Below are 17,300 nucleotides of genomic sequence, written 5' to 3' on the forward strand. Positions count from 1 at the left end.
TACAGAGTAATGCTCTCCTGATTCATGAAAGCTAATTTTTTTCGGATCATGTCTAATCCTTTTTACTAATCCAAATGTCAACAGTTGCCTTTTGATTAAAAATAAATAAATTATTTATAGATATATAAATATATCTCTGTGTGTGTGTGTGTGTGTGTGTAATGTGTCTCAATAGCCAAAGGGTTAACTTCTGCTCATTATAGCATTCAAAATGGCTAGCAATGCAAAAAGGGGGTTTATGCCATTAGTGGAAGTCTTCTAGGAAATGACCCCATTCCTTAGGTTTGAAAAAGTGTCCTTTCAGCCACATGGAAAGAAGATTCCTTTCTAAGTGTGGCGGTTACATCACACTCTGGGTGTTCATCTTAACCTGCTCCTCCAACAAGCTCATCCAATCCCTGCAATAGATCACCTTGTCCAATGCCTCAGCAGAAAACACCTCTGGGGGAACCTGAAAAGCCCGGGTGGAGTGAACTCACTCACAAACCTGGTCACACCAGAGTGAAGCAAGTGTGCCCTTGGGAAAAAAAATCCTCTTCTGGCACATTCTGCCCTTACTGCTCTGATGCAAATAGCAGCAATAACACAGACAGTAAAGCTTCAACACAGGAGGATGTGTCTTTGTCCACCACATTTTCACTGCCATTTGTTTGGGGGTCCTTTGGTTGGCTTTTTTTTATTATTATTTTTTTAATTTTTAATCATTTTGCAAATATTGTGGTGTGAACGGCCACTAGGTCAAATGCTCCAGCCTGGCAAAAAGGGGACTCCTCTGGCTGGAGGAAGCCCCACCAGTGCCACAATTCTCCTCCTTCCACACCTGCCAGAAGCAACTGGAAGAAATAAAACAACCCTTCTGAGCTCTCTGAGCCTTTAAGCGGGGGAGGGCAGGGGATGACCCAAGGGCAAGGTCACCGATAAAAGCCTCCCCGGAGGACTTCTGCCCCCATCCATCTCCCTGCCGCTATCCAGCTCCTCCCCTCAGCACTCGCTGTGCTGCCTAGCACCCAGCATCCGACACAGATTAACCAGCGCTCTCCAGCTGCGACGCTGCCGCACCGGGACTGCTCCCGCTCCACGCCTGGGGAATTCCACAACGCGGGGCTTGGGCCACACGGGCCAGAGGCAGCTTCCCTCCAGCCGGCGACAGCGACAGACACAGCTCTGCTAAGACCACATGGCCACTGCCGGAAAAGTAAGGACATCGCGTTTCCCATCCTCCTTCCGCAGGTGCCCTGCTCTTGGCGAAATCCGCTGCAAAAGGCTCAGCCTGCACTCCACTCTGCGTGCCCTCTTTCTTCCCACCTTACTCCTCCTCCACCTCTTCCAAACCCCTGTGAATTTCACCAGATTCTGCTTTTGGACAACTGCACGTGTCCGTACCTGCATTAGGTCGTGCACTCCCCCTCTGTCCTGCCCAGCTGCTCGGGACACAAAATACGCAATTGCGCTGCTCGGAAAAATCCTGCTCAATCCCACTCTGTGCTCCTGCCCTGGCAGCAAAAGGAGCTCTTCAGTGGTGCCTTCTTCAGCCACTCATCTCCTGCACTCAACCTTGTCCATGGCCATGCCCTTTTCAAGCTGCAAACTCCGCTTTGCCGATGCCAAATAGCTTTGGATTCAGCGGCACGGGGTTTGAGCAATGGCACACACAAATGAAAACTTGGTAAGGGAAAAAAATTTATCCAGTTACAAATAAAAAAGGGACAATTCCATAATCCTTCTCACTCCCTTTCAGCCCCGTGTGTCACAGGGCTCACATCAAAGCTCTCCACAGGAATTTCCACCTGCTAGAGTCCACAGTCCCCAAGACAGCACAGTCTGGCCAGTAACATATGGGGGTATTATGAAAAATCCACCAAAATCATCAAAACCCAATAATTTTCCAAGGCTTTAGCTTATGATCTTTGGGTGACAAACCACAAATGGAGTTTCTTCAGATCTGAAACTGCCAGTGTTTATTGGATATCACTTGGTTTCAGGTGCAGCTGAGCATCACCAAGTTTGAACACCTCAGGTTCAGATGATTGCAGGATGACTTCCCCCAGCCGTGTGCTAAAGTCAAATGTTCCTATGCAATGAATTCTTCTCGGTTGCTTCCAGGTTATCCGGTGCAGGGCTGCTGTTGCCTGGGCCCCCAGCAAACCTCTCTCTGTTGAGGAGGTGGAAGTTGCACCCCCAAAGGCAGGGGAAGTCCGGATCAAGGTAAAAATACATTTCAATATTTTTTTCTCTTCCTTCCTTTTGGGAATTGCTCTTCTTGTGATTATACCTTCAGTATAACTCAAGGATCTATGTTGCTAAAGGACACAAAATGATTCATACAAATGCTTCTCGGTGTCAGAACAGAAAAGCAGCACCTTTATTCTCTGACTCCAGTATTTATAGATTCTCAACAATGACCAGGGATTGGATAATTAAGTTACCACCTTCCCAAGCACGCTGGTCATGTGAAACGTCCATCAAAAGACGTTTCTTAGAAGCAATGTGGTAAGCAACTTATGTTTAGAGAACTTTCATGGGAAAGTAACTAAAACTATGAAAACATTATCAGAAGACTTTAATTTTCAGGGTGACAGATCTGTGTCCTCCAAGAGGTTTTAATTGTCCAGAGCTGCCTTGGCTCAAATGCACCATCTGCCAGGGGCTCATTTTTTGCCTTATCCTTGCCTAAGCTATTACATAGGAATTCCTGTCTCCAGCCCTTGCTCTGCTGGACAGGGCCCTGATTCCCACACTGTGGCCTCCCTTCCATTACCACCTCCAGCTCAGTGCAGAGGAAAGTCACCAGGAGCACTCAGAGTGAGCAGAAGGGTGTCAAGGGGTGACTTTACCTTTAAGAAAGCTTCGGGAGCTGGGAGGAAGTTGAAGCTGCGAGAGATGGGAGTCTTTTCTTGTGACCAATTATTGGTCATTTCTAAGAACTGACAGCAGTTTTGACCATTGAGAAGTGAGATCAACTTGTGAACACCACCTTAAGATATAAAGCCAGGGCTCTCTTGTTCTCTTTGGTTTCCAGCTTCTGAAGAGGTAACAAGGCTCTGTCTCGGCCTCCTCCTGCCCTCTCCAGGCCGGACAAGACCACAGAGGGCCGGGGTGGGGGGGGGGCGGGCGGAGAATTGGAGCCAGCCAGTCTGGCTTGATTTGCAGTTTCTGCTGCTGAACTGAAACCTGACAGCATGAACATCTGCAGCTTTCCAAGACTTGAACTCTTTTACTGCCTGGATGAGACTTAAAGATTACTCTTTTTTCCCAGAGAGACAGAGAGAGAGAGACAATCAACATGAAGAAGACATCATAAAGCCACCAAAGACAGCGGAGAAAAGAGTTAAGTTTTAGATGGGGAAGAGAGAATAGGGAGATGCTTTATAAGCTGAAATATTTTTCTGTTAAAGCTATGGAGATGGACAATAGTGTTCTGGAAAAAAAACTCCTTTAATTCATGACAGAGTATATTGGGAGGAATGGAGTGTTCAAAGTTTAGATTTTGAGGAAAAGGTAGAGTAATTATGATACAGTGAGGTGCTGGAACAGAGGGGGAGAAGTAATAGTTGAAGATTTGAGGCCACTTGAGGCAAAGAGAAAACTTCTATTTCCAGGGAGGCTCACAGAGACAGATGAAGAGAACTTTTGCCTTTGAATAACTCATCCTTAAAAATGACATCTCTAGACTCATTGACCCATACACACCTCGGAGTGATGTGAAACGGGAGAAAATCTGGTGGCAGATTTTTCCGGGCAGCTGGCATCAGAGAAATAAAAAGCTGTAACAGAAGTAGTTTTCTTGTAAGAAACTCCATAAATTAGCAGAAGACTTCTGTTTCTCTACGAAGACTGATGAAAGGACTTTAGCAAGAATTAAGACTGTTTTAAACACCAAAGTTCCAAAGTTTTTTGTCTCTATGTTGTCATGTCAACAAGGGAATGGCTGGGAAGTGGGAGAAAAAGGGGTTTTCTGGAAGTTTTATTCTGGTGTTCTTACTCTTGTAGTTTTGTTAATAAACTTTCTTTATTCCTTTTAAGTTTTAAGCCTGTTTTGCTCTTGTTCTAATCTCTATCTCACAGCAAGAAATAAGTAAGTTTTCTAGTAATTTTTTTCGTTACTGCTTTAAAACCAAGACAAAGGGAAAAGCCCAGCCCAGGCTCAGTGTTCTGTCACTGAGTGCCAGCACTGACTGAGGGGGCATCATAACACCCCTGAGAAAATTGCTTCCACAAACTGAGTAAGGCAGGGGCCAGGTCATCTACTTTTTCCTCTCTAAATAGCTTGTGGCCACAGGCATCTGTCAGACAGATGATCACCTTCTGCAAGGCTGCTTTCCCAATGCAGAATTCCCAGTTATACCTGGCCATGAAGGAGATGGAATTGTGGAGAGTGTTGGGGAAGGAGTGACCTCTATGAAACCAGGTAACTCACACTCATAAATCAACTCACAAATCAACTCTCACACAGGCAGCATCCTCAGAGCCACCTAACAGGGGATATTGTTTTCTTCCAGGTGATAAAGTCATGCCACTTTGCATCCCTCAGTGTGGGGAATGCACCTTCTGCCGGAATCCTGACTCCAACTACTGCCAGAAGTCCCAGTGAGTTTGCTTTGCCTTCCCCTACACCTACACGGGGTTGACTTTGTGACAAGTCTGACACTCCCATCAGTGCTTTAGTCAATCAAATACAAATACTTGCATCCCTCCACAGTATCGCTGAACCACAAAACCTGCTGCCGGACAAGAGCAGCCGCTTCTCTTGCAAAGGGAAGCAGATCCACCACTTCCTGTGGATCAGCACCTTTGCTGAATACACCGTGGTCCCAGAGTACGCCGTTGCCAAGATCGATGCTGCGGCACCTCTGGACAAAGTCTGCTTGTTTGGCTGTGGGTTTTCCACTGGCTATGGGGCTGCCATCAACACAGCCAAGGTTGGTATTTAGGCGTGTTTAGCACACCGTGGCCACCCTCACAACCTCATCAGTCCTGTGCAAAAGAAACCTGTAGAGGAATGGCTAGAGAGCAAAGGTCATGTTCCCATGCAGCAGTTAGCTGGGAAAGAGTTAGACAATGGAGTACAGTTGGTGTGAGATGTTGCAAAGTCAGGAAGGCCTTAGTGATAACTGTTAACTGAGAACTGGATGCTGTGATCAAAAGAATGTGAATTCAGCAAAGATGAGCGATCACAGGAGTGTGGAATTAGGTGGAGTTGACCTTAAATGAAATATCCAATAATGAGCTTTCTTTTGCACTATGTATGAGCCTAATTACTGATATTATATAAGTGGTTTTAGAGTTACTAATAAATGAGACTTGCTGATCATTCATATTGAGTGCTGCATTTTCTCCCGCCGAACTCATCAGAAACCTCCCCTGCTTCCTCCTCCTCCTCCTCTTCCTGCTGGAGACTCACAGGGTCCCATCTGTGCAGGTAAAACCAGGCTCCACCTGTGCCATCTTTGGCCTCGGAGGAGTTGGCCTCTCCGTCGTCATGGGCTGCAAGGCAGCTGGAGCTTCCCGCATCATTGCCGTGGACATCAACAACGACAAGTTCGCCAAGGCCAAGGAGCTGGGAGCCACCGACTGCATCAACCCCCGAGACCTGAGGAAGCCCGTCCAGGAGGTGCTCACCGAGATGACCGGGCAGGGCGTGGACTACTCCTTTGAGGCCATTGGGCGTGCAGACACCATGGTAGGTGGCGCTTCAGCACCTTTCCTCCCTCCCAGATCATCACAGGCTCCTCCCAGCACAAAATTCACCCCCATGGGAAGGTCCTCACCTGCTGCCTGCAATGCAGGAGGCACAAAGGCCGCCTGCTGCCTTGGGGATGAAACAGCGTACAAATCTTAAAAAAGGCCACAAGCCCTCCAGCTCTGCTCCACAAGGGGGGATGTGTGTTTTCACATTACCAGGGAGGAGCAGGAATTTGCACAGAAAGAACACTCCCCTGACCAGCTCATCAGGGCTTCCTCTAATTCTCCTGCCTGTCCCATCAGATTGCTGCCTTGGCTTCCTGCAATATGAACACTGGTGTCTGTGTGATGATTGGGGAACTGGATTCTGGTTCAGAAATTTCCATCGATCCCATGCTTCTGCTGACTGGGCGTACCTGGAAAGGCACTGTGCTTGGAGGTATAAGACTTAACAATGCAGTCTAAATATTTCAGCTTTTCCTTTCATGGTAGTTGACAAGTCACAGTAAGGAGGGTTTTCAAGTAGAAGACAACTAAAGAGGAGCATGCATTGCCTGCATTAAATATTAGCATGACACATGCAAATAGTCCTCTGCTTGTTTCACACAGAAACCCACTCATCCTAAAGAACAGAAAATCTCTCACAAGACTGTGCCACCAGCATTGGTGTCTCAGTCCTGACCCTCACAGTAGCACTACCCTACCAAAACACCCTTTCTCCCATTAGTTATGCAGCTGCTTTCTCCTGTTTCTAGGCTGGAAGATGAGAGACTGTGTCCCCAAATTAGTTTCCAGCTATTTGGAGAAGAAATTCAATCCAGACTTGCTGATCACACACACGCTGCCATTCGCTAAAGTGAACGAGGGATTTGAGTTGCTACGTGCCGGAAAAAGGTGAGACCCTGACCAGCAGGAGCCAGGTAGAGCAAACCTCAACACCTCCTCCTAGAATTCCAGCAGGCAGAGCAGGCAACACTGGCTTCCCAAAGAGCACCTGAGCCTTTGGAGGAAGCAGGGCCTCCCAGCTGAGTGGTGCCAAGAGCTGCCATAGCGCAGAGGGAAGAGCCCACGTGCAGCACAGGGAACCCTCCTGCTCATGGCTCAGCTCAGCACAGACCCTGTGGCCTTATTCCCTGAGGGTTCCCCTCAGCAGGGATTTGAAGGCTGCCCCGCTGCTGCACGTCTCATGCAGCTCAGTCAGGAAGAGGCTGGATGACAAAGAAGAGGCCACACCCCAGGCACACCTGCCTGCCCCACTGCCTGCTCCTGAGCTGCAGCAAACCTTCCCTTCCCTTCCACTTTTCAGTATCCGCACTGTCCTGCTCTTCTGAAGGACACAGCCAAGGAAGCCGAGCAGAGGGACCAGTGCAACAGATACTCTCCTGGCCCTGGCACTTTCTCAAGCAGCATCTCCTTGTGGAGCACAAGGAGAAGAGAACGAGGAATTCACCTGTGCTGATGCCACTGCTGCTCCTGCTGTGCCTGGACAGGACAAAGAAGGATGTCTCTCCCAAGAAAACACTTTTACTAATAAAGGTTTTTAAACCAACTCATCTGACACAGTGCATTGAATCAACAGAGATGCCAGGGCCTTTGGACAACTGGCTGATGGATCAGGATCACAGCTAGTGATTTCCTTGACCTGTCTGAAACAAGGTATTATACTGATAGGAATAGGCAGGTCCATCTGGTCAATGTATGGCTCTGACAGTGGTGTAAGCAAAAAAATATTGGGTTTTTTGACTGTGGGGTGATCTATTCAATACCTGATTTACTGACACCTGACAGGATGAGCCTTTCTCATAGGGGAAAAGGAGTTTTAGCACAGGAACTAGCAGAGCTCTTTGATAGAGCTTTAAACTGGAAATGGGAATTGGAAAATACCAGGCTGGTCAGTGACGAGCAGTGCGATTGGGTGCCAAAACATGAGGAAAGGAGCACTAATGGGATCCCTCAATCTGCTCCACAACTGTTGGCTACAAAGTACCACATGTGGAAATGTTTCTATACCAATGAATGCAGCTTGAGGAACAACCAATGATGACCTCAAAACTTTCAGCCAGTGCCAGAGACTCGATATCATTGGCCTAAGTGAAACTGGTGGGACAAGCTCTGTGACTGGAGTGCCCTGTTGGATGGTTACAGACTCTTTGGGAGGGAAAGGCAGGGCAGAAGAGGCAGGGGGGTGGCACTGTATGTAATAGAAGGGTTGGAATGTATGGAGCTGTAATGGCACAGTTAAGAGCCTCTGGGTGAGAATCCAGGGGCAAACAAATAATGTGGATGTCACCATGGGTGTCTACTGTAGACCCATCCATTTGCTCAGTACTATTCTCTCCTAAGTTTTCTTTCTTTGATTCATATTCGTCCTCTTTAGATCCTGATCTTAGTTTGGAGGCCTTTTTCCTGGTCTAGTTTTAATCCTGGAACAACCTCAGAGAAATTGACAGACTGTAACGGGGAAGAAACATTACATGTGCATTTATGTCCCATCACATATAAACGTGGGTGCTAGAGGTGCTATACCTAGGCTATCAGCAATCATGGAGTACAATTCCTCCTTACATTGCATAGTGAAATTCTGTAGGGCCTACTATGATCACGGCATATCTGACAAAGGAATTCATTCTGAGCACAAAAAAAAATATAAAAAGCAAGGCTATGATCCTAATGGGTCTCCCCCAAATTAAGATATTCCATCATTACAATAGCATTTTGAGTCCATACAATAGCATGGACTCAAAATCAGCAATTGCTGGAAGAATCCTGTTCTCTGTTATAACATTTTTTTCCCTCACCCATTCTCCTTCACTAGGGTGAACAGAATCAATAATTGTTCATTTGAATAGACCTTTATCAATATTTTTTTAATATCTCTTCTATGTACAATATCTCAGGGTGTATCTAACTTCCACTTTCCTTACTTCATTTGCCTCATTCCACTATCATTTTGTACAAGGTCTACAATATTTCTGTTCTAATGGAAATTAAAGTATCAGGGCATCTTATGGAATAGTGAACTATCAATACTGCTAACAAATGCAAAACCATATTATCTGCTTGGATATTATCTAGTTTGTCCTTCACAGTAGAATGCAAAAATTGTCTCTGAAACGGGAGCCCAGTTACACTGTGGACAGAAATGTAATGCTGACTCATTAATAAAGGCACTAATACTGGGCTCTGACTTTCAATGAAAAATACTGAAGCCTGCTGCACGTAGCAGCAAAGATAAGATTTGTACTTAGCCCGCATAAGTGCATTTCAGAGTCTATTCCAAAGAGATTTCTGTCATATATTCTTCCATCTTTGATACAGACAGCAAACAACCAGAACATAAAGAGGAGGACAGAAAACTGACTACTACCAAGATGAAGACAAACACCTTGATGTCTATGCCTGTGTGTACTAACATCTGACCTCACAGATCAGCTATTAAAACTTATAAAATACATTCATATATACAGCAAGTCAGGACAGCACTTATTGTAGAATGCAGATAACACAGGATCTGCCATTAAAAGGTTAATCATTAAATCCATGCCTGCTGACATACAAGTTTGATCTTATTTTCCCTCCATTACGTGGATAAGAAGGAAACCACAACAACAACCACCTCCTGTCTGAAATACGCACAAAAAGCTGCACAGCAACAGGATCTCAGTATCAACTCCCTGCAATGATTACCTACATTTCAAATGTTTTGCAGAGCTGCCAGCTCCCCATGGCACTTTACAACTGCAAGCAGGGCAGACAGAAATTCTCAGACCTATGTTGTCTTCACATCAGTGGTGGGTTTGCAAATTTGGGGGACTACAGCATCACAGGGATGTTTTAAGGAAAAATATCAGCACACATTTGAAAGATCTTTTTACAACCATTGTGTAGGTTTTACACTCAACAGCAGACATTAGACAAGTCTTAAGAGCCAGCAAATGGCAGCACAAGTAGCAGATTTATGTCCTTATGTGTGAGATTAAATTATAAGCCATATGTATGGAATGATATCTAGGAAGCAGGTGAATGATTTTATTCTCTGTTCATTCTCAGTCCTCTATAGGACTTTGATAGTTGTTGGTTTCAGCTTCAAACACTGAAGGATATTAGGAAGAAACTCTTTATTGTGAGAGTGCTGAGGCTCTGGAACAGATTGAGGAGAAGTTGTGGATGCCACATCCCTGGCAGCGTTCAAGGCCACTTGGATGTGGCTATGAGGAATTTCATCTAGTGAGAAATGTTCCTGCCCATGGCAGGGGGTTGGAACAACATGATCTTTAAGGGCCCTTCTAACCCAAGCCATTCTGTAATTTTGTGAAGGACATGTGAATCAGCTGCAGAGATGAGTGTGACAAGCTTGAGTCTACAGAGTAATGCTCTCCTGATTCATGAAAGCTACATTTTTTCGGATCATGTCTAATCCTTTTTACTAATCCAAATGTCAACAGATGCCTTTTGATTAAAAATAAATAAATTATTTATAGATATATAAATATATGTGTGTGTGTGTGTGTGTGTGTGTGTGTGTGTGTGTGTAATGTGTCTCAATAGCCAAAGGGTTAACTTCTGCTCATTATAGCATTCAAAATGGCTAGCAATGCAAAAAGGGGGTTTATGCCATTAGTGGAAGTCTTCTAGGAAATGACCCCATTCCTTAGGTTTGAAAAAGTGTCCTTTCAGCCACATGGAAAGAAGATTCCTTTCTAAGTGTGGCGGTTACATCACACTCTGGGTGTTCATCTTAACCTGCTCCTCCAACAAGCTCATCCAATCCCTGCAATAGATCACCTTGTCCAATGCCTCAGCAGAAAACACCTCTGGGGGAACCTGAAAAGCCCGGGTGGAGTGAACTCACTCACAAACCTGGTCACACCAGAGTGAAGCAAGTGTGCCCTTGGGAAAAAAAATCCTCTTCTGGCACATTCTGCCCTTACTGCTCTGATGCAAATAGCAGCAAGAACACAGACAGTAAAGCTTCAACCCAGGAGGATGTGTCTTTGTCCACCACATTTTCACTGCCATTTGTTTGGGGGTCCTTTGGTTGGCTTTTTTTTATTATTATTATTTTAATTTTTAATCATTTTGCAAATATTGTGGTGTGAATGGCCACTAGGTCAAATGCTCCAGCCTGGCAAAAAGGGGACTCCTCTGGCTGGAGGAAGCCCCACCAGTGCCACAATTCTCCTCCTTCCACACCTGCCAGAAGCAACTGGAAGAAATAAAACAACCCTTCTGAGCTCTCTGAGCCTTTAAGCGGGGGAGGGCAGGGGATGACCCAAGGGCAAGGTCACCGATAAAAGCCTCCCCGGAGGACTTCTGCCCCCATCCATCTCCCTGCCGCTATCCAGCTCCTCCCCTCAGCACTCGCTGTGCTGCCTAGCACCCAGCATCCGACACAGATTAACCAGCGCTCTCCAGCTGCGACGCTGCCGCACCGGGACTGCTCCCGCTCCACGCCTGGGGAATTCCACAACGCGGGGCTTGGGCCACACGGGCCAGAGGCAGCTTCCCTCCAGCCGGCGACAGCGACAGACACAGCTCTGCTAAGACCACATGGCCACTGCCGGAAAAGTAAGGACATCGCGTTTCCCATCCTCCTTCCGCAGGTGCCCTGCTCTTGGCGAAATCCGCTGCAAAAGGCTCAGCCTGCACTCCACTCTGCGTGCCCTCTTTCTTCCCACCTTACTCCTCCTCCACCTCTTCCAAACCCCTGTGAATTTCACCAGATTCTGCTTTTGGACAACTGCACGTGTCCGTACCTGCATTAGGTCGTGCACTCCCCCTCTGTCCTGCCCAGCTGCTCGGGACACAAAATACGCAATTGTGCTGCTCGGAAAAATCCTGCTCAATCCCACTCTGTGCTCCTGCCCTGGCAGCAAAAGGAGCTCTTCAGTGGTGCCTTCTTCAGCCACTCGTCTCCTGCACTCAACCTTGTCCATGGCCATGCCCTTTTCAAGCTGCAAACTCCGCTTTGCCGATGCCAAATAGCTTTGGATTCAGCGGCACGGGGTTTGAGCAATGGCACACACAAATGAAAACTTGGTAAGGGAAAAAAAATTATCCAGTTACAAATAAAAAAGGGACAATTCCATAATCCTTCTCACTCCCTTTCAGCCCCGTGTGTCACAGGGCTCACATCAAAGCTCTCCACAGGAATTTCCACCTGCTAGAGTCCACAGTCCCCAAGACAGCACAGTCTGGCCAGTAACATATGGGGGTATTATGAAAAATCCACCAAAATCATCAAAACCCAATAATTTTCCAAGGCTTTAGCTTATGATCTTTGGGTGACAAACCACAAATGGAGTTTCTTCAGATCTGAAACTGCCAGTGTTTATTGGATATCACTTGGTTTCAGGTGCAGCTGAGCATCACCAAGTTTGAACACCTCAGGTTCAGATGATTGCAGGATGACTTCCCCCAGCCGTGTGCTAAAGCCAAATGTTCCTATGCAATGAATTCTTCTCGGTTGCTTCCAGGTTATCCAGTGCAGGGCTGCTGTTGCCTGGGCCCCCAGCAAACCTCTCTCTGTTGAGGAGGTGGAAGTTGCACCCCCAAAGGCAGGGGAAGTCCGGATCAAGGTAAAAATACATTTCAATATTTTTTTCTCTTCCTTCCTTTTGGGAATTGCTCTTCTTGTGATTATACCTTCAGTATAACTCAAGGATCTATGTTGCTAAAGGACACAAAATGATTCATACAAATGCTTCTCGGTGTCAGAACAGAAAAGCAGCACCTTTATTCTCTGACTCCAGTATTTATAGATTCTCAACAATGACCAGGGATTGGATAATTAAGTTACCACCTTCCCAAGCACGCTGGTCATGTGAAACGTCCATCAAAAGACGTTTCTTAGAAGCAATGTGGTAAGCAACTTATGTTTAGAGAACTTTCATGGGAAAGTAACTAAAACTATGAAAACATTAACAGAAGACTTTAATTTTCAGGGTGACAGATCTGTGTCCTCCAAGAGGTTTTAATTGTCCAGAGCTGCCTTGGCTCAAATGCACCATCTGCCAGGGGCTCATTTTTTGCCTTATCCTTGCCTAAGCTATTACATAGGAATTCCTGTCTCCAGCCCTTGCTCTGCTGGACAGGGCCCTGATTCCCACACTGTGGCCTCCCTTCCATTACCACCTCCAGCTCAGTGCAGAGGAAAGTCACCAGGAGCACTCAGAGTGAGCAGAAGGGTGTCAAGGGGTGACTTTACCTTTAAGACAGCTTCGGGAGCTGGGAGGAAGTTGAAGCTGTGAGAGATGGGAGTCTTTTCTTGTGACCAATTATTGGTCATTTCTAAGAACTGACAGCAGTTTTGACCATTGAGAAGTGAGATCAACTTGTGAACACCACCTTAAGATATAAAGCCAGGGCTCTCTTGTTCTCTTTGGTTTCCGGCTTCTGAAGAGGTAACAAGGCTCTGTCTCGGCCTCCTCCTGCCCTCTCCAGGCCGGACAAGACCACAGAGGGCCGGGGTGGGGGGGGGGGCGGGTGGAGAATTGGAGCCAGCCAGTCTGGCTTGATTTGCAGTTTCTGCTGCTGAACTGAAACCTGACAGCATGAACATCTGCAGCTTTCCAAGACTTGAACTCTTTTACTGCCTGGATGAGACTTAAAGATTACTCTTTTTTCCCAGAGAGACAGAGAGAGAGAGACAATCAACATGAAGAAGACATCATAAAGCCACCAAAGACAGCGGAGAAAAGAGTTAAGTTTTAGATGGGGAAGAGAGAATAAGGAGATGCTTTATAAGCTGAAATATTTTTCTGTTAAAGCTATGGAGATGGACAATAGTGTTCTGGAAAAAAAACTCCTTTAATTCATGACAGAGTATATTGGGAGGAATGGAGTGTTCAAAGTTTAGATTTTGAGGAAAAGGTAGAGTAATTATGATACAGTGAGGTGCTGGAACAGAGGGGGAGAAGTAATAGTTGAAGATTTGAGGCCACTTGAGGCAAAGAGAAAACTTCTATTTCCAGGGAGGCTCACAGAGACAGATGAAGAGAACTTTTGCCTTTGAATAACTCATCCTTAAAAATGACATCTCTAGACTCATTGACCCATACACACCTCGGAGTGATGTGAAACGGGAGAAAATCTGGTGGCAGATTTTTCCGGGCAGCTGGCATCAGAGAAATAAAAAGCTGTAACAGAAGTAGTTTTCTTGTAAGAAACTCCATAAATTAGCAGAAGACTTCTGTTTCTCTACGAAGACTGATGAAAGGACTTTAGCAAGAATTAAGACTGTTTTAAACACCAAAGTTCCAAAGTTTTTTGTCTCTATGTTGTCATGTCAACAAGGGAATGGCTGGGAAGTGGGAGAAAAAGGGGTTTTCTGGAAGTTTTATTCTGGTGTTCTTACTCTTCTAGTTTTGTTAATAAACTTTCTTTATTCCTTTTAAGTTTTAAGCCTGTTTTGCTCTTGTTCTAATCCCTGTCTCACAGCAAGAAATAAGTACGTTTTCTAGTAATTTTTTTCGTTACTGCTTTAAAACCAAGACAAAGGGAAAAGCCCAGCCCAGGCTCAGTGTTCTGTCACTGAGTGCCAGCACTGACTGAGGGGGCATCATAACACCCCTGAGAAAATTGCTTCCACAAACTGAGTAAGGCAGGGGCCAGGTCATCTACTTTTTCCTCTCTAAATAGCTTGTGGCCACAGGCATCTGTCAGACAGATGATCACCTTCTGCAAGGCTGCTTTCCCAATGCAGAATTCCCAGTTATACCTGGCCATGAAGGAGCTGGAATTGTGGAGAGTGTTGGGGAAGGAGTGACCTCTATGAAACCAGGTAACTCACACTCATAAATCAACTCACAAATCAACTCTCACACAGGCAGCATCCTCAGAGCCACCTAACAGGGGATATTGTTTTCTTCCAGGTGATAAAGTCATGCCACTTTGCATCCCTCAGTGTGGGGAATGCAGCTTCTGCCGGAATCCTGACTCCAACTACTGCCAGAAGTCCCAGTGAGTTTGCTTTGCCTTCCCCTACACCTACACGGGGTTGACTTTGTGACAAGTCTGACACTCCCATCAGTGCTTTAGTCAATCAAATACAAATACTTGCATCCCTCCACAGTATCGCTGAACCACAAAACCTGCTGCCGGACAAGACCAGCCGCTTCTCTTGCAAAGGGAAGCAGATCCACCACTTCCTGTGGATCAGCACCTTTGCTGAATACACCGTGGTCCCAGAGTATGCCGTTGCCAAGATCGATGCTGCGGCACCTCTGGACAAAGTCTGCTTGTTTGGCTGTGGGTTTTCCACAGGCTATGGGGCTGCCATCAACACAGCCAAGGTTGGTATTTAGGCGTGTTTAGCACACCGTGGCCACCCTCACAACCTCATCAGTCCTGTGCAAAAGAAACCTGTAGAGGAATGGCTAGAGAGCAAAGGTCATGTTCCCATGCAGCAGTTAGCTGGGAAAGAGTTAGACAATGGAGTACAGTTGGTGTGAGATGTTGCAAAGTCAGGAAGGCCTTAGTGATAACTGTTAACTGAGAACAGGATGCTGTGATCAAAAGAATGTGAATTCAGCAAAGATGAGCGATCACAGGAATGTGGAATTAGGTGGAGTTGACCTTAAATGAAATATCCAATAATGAGCTTTCTTTTGCACTATGTATGAGCCTAATTACTGATATTATATAAGTGGTTTTAGAGTTACTAATAAATGAGACTTGCTGATCATTCATATTGAGTGCTGCATTTTCTCCCGCCGAACTCATCAGAAACCTCCCCTGCTTCCTCCTCCTCCTCCTCTTCCTGCTGGAGACTCACAGGGTCCCATCTGTGCAGGTAAAACCAGGCTCCACCTGTGCCATCTTTGGCCTCGGAGGAGTTGGCCTCTCCGTCGTCATGGGCTGCAAGGCAGCTGGAGCTTCCCGCATCATTGCCGTGGACATCAACAACGACAAGTTCGCCAAGGCCAAGGAGCTGGGAGCCACCGACTGCATCAACCCCCGAGACTTGAGGAAGCCCGTCCAGGAGGTGCTCACCGAGATGACCGGGCAGGGTGTGGACTACTCCTTTGAGGCCATTGGGCGTGCAGACACCATGGTAGGTGGCGCTTCAGCACCTTTCCTCCCTCCCAGATCATCACAGGCTCCTCCCAGCACAAAATTCACCCCCATGGGAAGGTCCTCACCTGCTGCCTGCAATGCAGGAGGCACAAAGGCCGCCTGCTGCCTTGGGGATGAAACAGCGTACAAATCTTAAAAAAGGCCACAAGCCCTCCAGCTCTGCTCCACAAGGGGGGATGTGTGTTTTCACATTACCAGGGAGGAGCAGGAATTTGCACAGAAAGAACACTCCCCTGACCAGCTCATCAGGGCTTCCTCTAATTCTCCTGCCTGTCCCATCAGATTGCTGCCTTGGCTTCCTGCAATATGAACACTGGTGTCTGTGTGATGATTGGGGAACTGGATTCTGGTTCAGAAATTTCCATCGATCCCATGCTTCTGCTGACTGGGCGTACCTGGAAAGGCACTGTGCTTGGAGGTATAAGACTTAAGAATACAGTCTAAATATTTCAGCTTTTCCTTTCATGGTAGTTGACAAGTCACAGTAAGGAGGGTTTTCAAGTAGAAGACAACTAAAGAGGAGCATGCATTGCCTGCATTAAACATTAGCATGACACATGCAAATAGTCCTCTGCTTGTTTCACACAGAAACCCACTCATCCTAAAGAACAGAAAATCTCTCACAAGACTGTGCCACCAGCATTGGTGTCTCAGTCCTGACCCTCACAGTAGCACTACCCTACCAAAACACCCTTTCTCCCATTAGTTATGCAGCTGCTTTCTCCTGTTTCTAGGCTGGAAGATGAGAGACTGTGTCCCCAAATTAGTTTCCAGCTATTTGGAGAAGAAATTCAATCCAGACTTGCTGATCACACACACGCTGCCATTCGCTAAAGTGAACGAGGGATTTGAGTTGCTACGTGCCGGAAAAAGGTGAGACCCTGACCAGCAGGAGCCAGGTAGAGCAAACCTCAACACCTCCTCCTAGAATTCCAGCAGGCAGAGCAGGCAACACTGGCTTCCCAAAGAGCACCTGAGCCTTTGGAGGAAGCAGGGCCTCCCAGCTGAGTGGTGCCAAGAGCTGCCATAGCGCAGAGGGAAGAGCCCACGTGCAGCACAGGGAACCCTCCTGCTCATGGCTCAGCTCAGCACAGACCCTGTGGCCTTATTCCCTGAGGGTTCCCCTCAGCAGGGATTTGAAGGCTGCCCCGCTGCTGCACGTCTCATGCAGCTCAGTCAGGAAGAGGCTGGATGACAAAGAAGGGGCCGCACCCCAGGCACACCTGCCTGCCCCACTGCCTGCTCCTGAGCTGCAGCAAACCTTCCCTTCCCTTCCACTTTTCAGTATCCGCACTGTCCTGCTCTTCTGAAGGACACAGCCAAGGAAGCCGAGCAGAGGGACCAGTGCAACAGATACTCTCCTGGCCCTGGCACTTTCTCAAGCAGCATCTCTTTGTGGAGCACAAGGAAAAGAGAATGAGGAATTCACCTGTGCTGATGCCACTGCTGCTTCTGCTATGCCTGGACAGGACAAAGAAGGATGTCTCTCCCAAGAAAATGCTTTTACTAATAAATGTTTTTTGTCAAACTCATCCCAGGCA

The 17,300-nt window shown here is 46.7% G+C and overlaps 2 protein-coding genes across 3 annotated transcripts; both read left to right on the forward strand.

Moving 5' to 3' along the window:
- Positions 1 to 973: 973 nt before the first annotated feature.
- Positions 974 to 7,227, forward strand: LOC148184179 (alcohol dehydrogenase 1-like). Its single transcript, XM_088056369.1, has 9 exons — positions 974 to 1,195; positions 2,104 to 2,205; positions 4,267 to 4,408; positions 4,500 to 4,587; positions 4,700 to 4,919; positions 5,420 to 5,680; positions 5,986 to 6,121; positions 6,438 to 6,576; positions 6,989 to 7,227. Exons 1-9 carry the CDS (start codon positions 1,178 to 1,180, stop codon positions 7,011 to 7,013), a joined length of 1,131 nt encoding a protein of 376 aa, XP_087912495.1. The 5' UTR covers positions 974 to 1,177; the 3' UTR covers positions 7,014 to 7,227.
- Positions 7,228 to 11,028: 3,801 nt separating this feature from the next.
- On the forward strand, positions 11,029 to 17,235 carry LOC102104502 (alcohol dehydrogenase 1). 2 transcript variants are annotated; one of them, XM_088056344.1, is made up of 9 exons: positions 11,029 to 11,250; positions 12,159 to 12,260; positions 14,323 to 14,464; positions 14,556 to 14,643; positions 14,756 to 14,975; positions 15,476 to 15,736; positions 16,042 to 16,177; positions 16,494 to 16,632; positions 17,045 to 17,235. In XM_088056344.1, exons 1-9 carry the CDS (start codon positions 11,233 to 11,235, stop codon positions 17,067 to 17,069), a joined length of 1,131 nt encoding a protein of 376 aa, XP_087912470.1. In that variant the 5' UTR covers positions 11,029 to 11,232; the 3' UTR covers positions 17,070 to 17,235. The 2 variants fall into 2 exon arrangements, with proteins under 2 accessions (XP_087912470.1, XP_087912472.1); XM_088056346.1 differs by lacking the exons at positions 11,029 to 11,250; positions 12,159 to 12,260 and adding an exon at positions 13,205 to 13,383.
- Positions 17,236 to 17,300: the final 65 nt, after the last annotated feature.

The sequence above is a fragment of the Pseudopodoces humilis genome, chromosome 6, assembly GCF_049639895.1.
Source record: "Pseudopodoces humilis isolate 2021_Gansu_Grassland_sample_001 chromosome 6, ASM4963989v1, whole genome shotgun sequence".
Taxonomy (NCBI): Eukaryota; Metazoa; Chordata; class Aves; order Passeriformes; family Paridae; genus Pseudopodoces; species Pseudopodoces humilis.

What these genes read in the sequence shown, in the direction of transcription:
- LOC148184179 (XM_088056369.1), top strand. An exon ending in AACTACTGCCAGAAGTCCCA is followed by an intron (nt 4,588 to 4,699) that starts GTGAGTTTGCTT and finishes ATCCCTCCACAG; the next exon opens with TATCGCTGAACCACAAAACC. An exon ending in GAAAGGCACTGTGCTTGGAG is followed by an intron (nt 6,122 to 6,437) that starts GTATAAGACTTA and finishes TCCTGTTTCTAG; the next exon opens with GCTGGAAGATGAGAGACTGT.
- LOC102104502 (XM_088056344.1), top strand. An exon ending in CTGCCATCAACACAGCCAAG is followed by an intron (nt 14,976 to 15,475) that starts GTTGGTATTTAG and finishes CCATCTGTGCAG; the next exon opens with GTAAAACCAGGCTCCACCTG. An exon ending in TTGCTACGTGCCGGAAAAAG is followed by an intron (nt 16,633 to 17,044) that starts GTGAGACCCTGA and finishes TCCACTTTTCAG; the next exon opens with TATCCGCACTGTCCTGCTCT.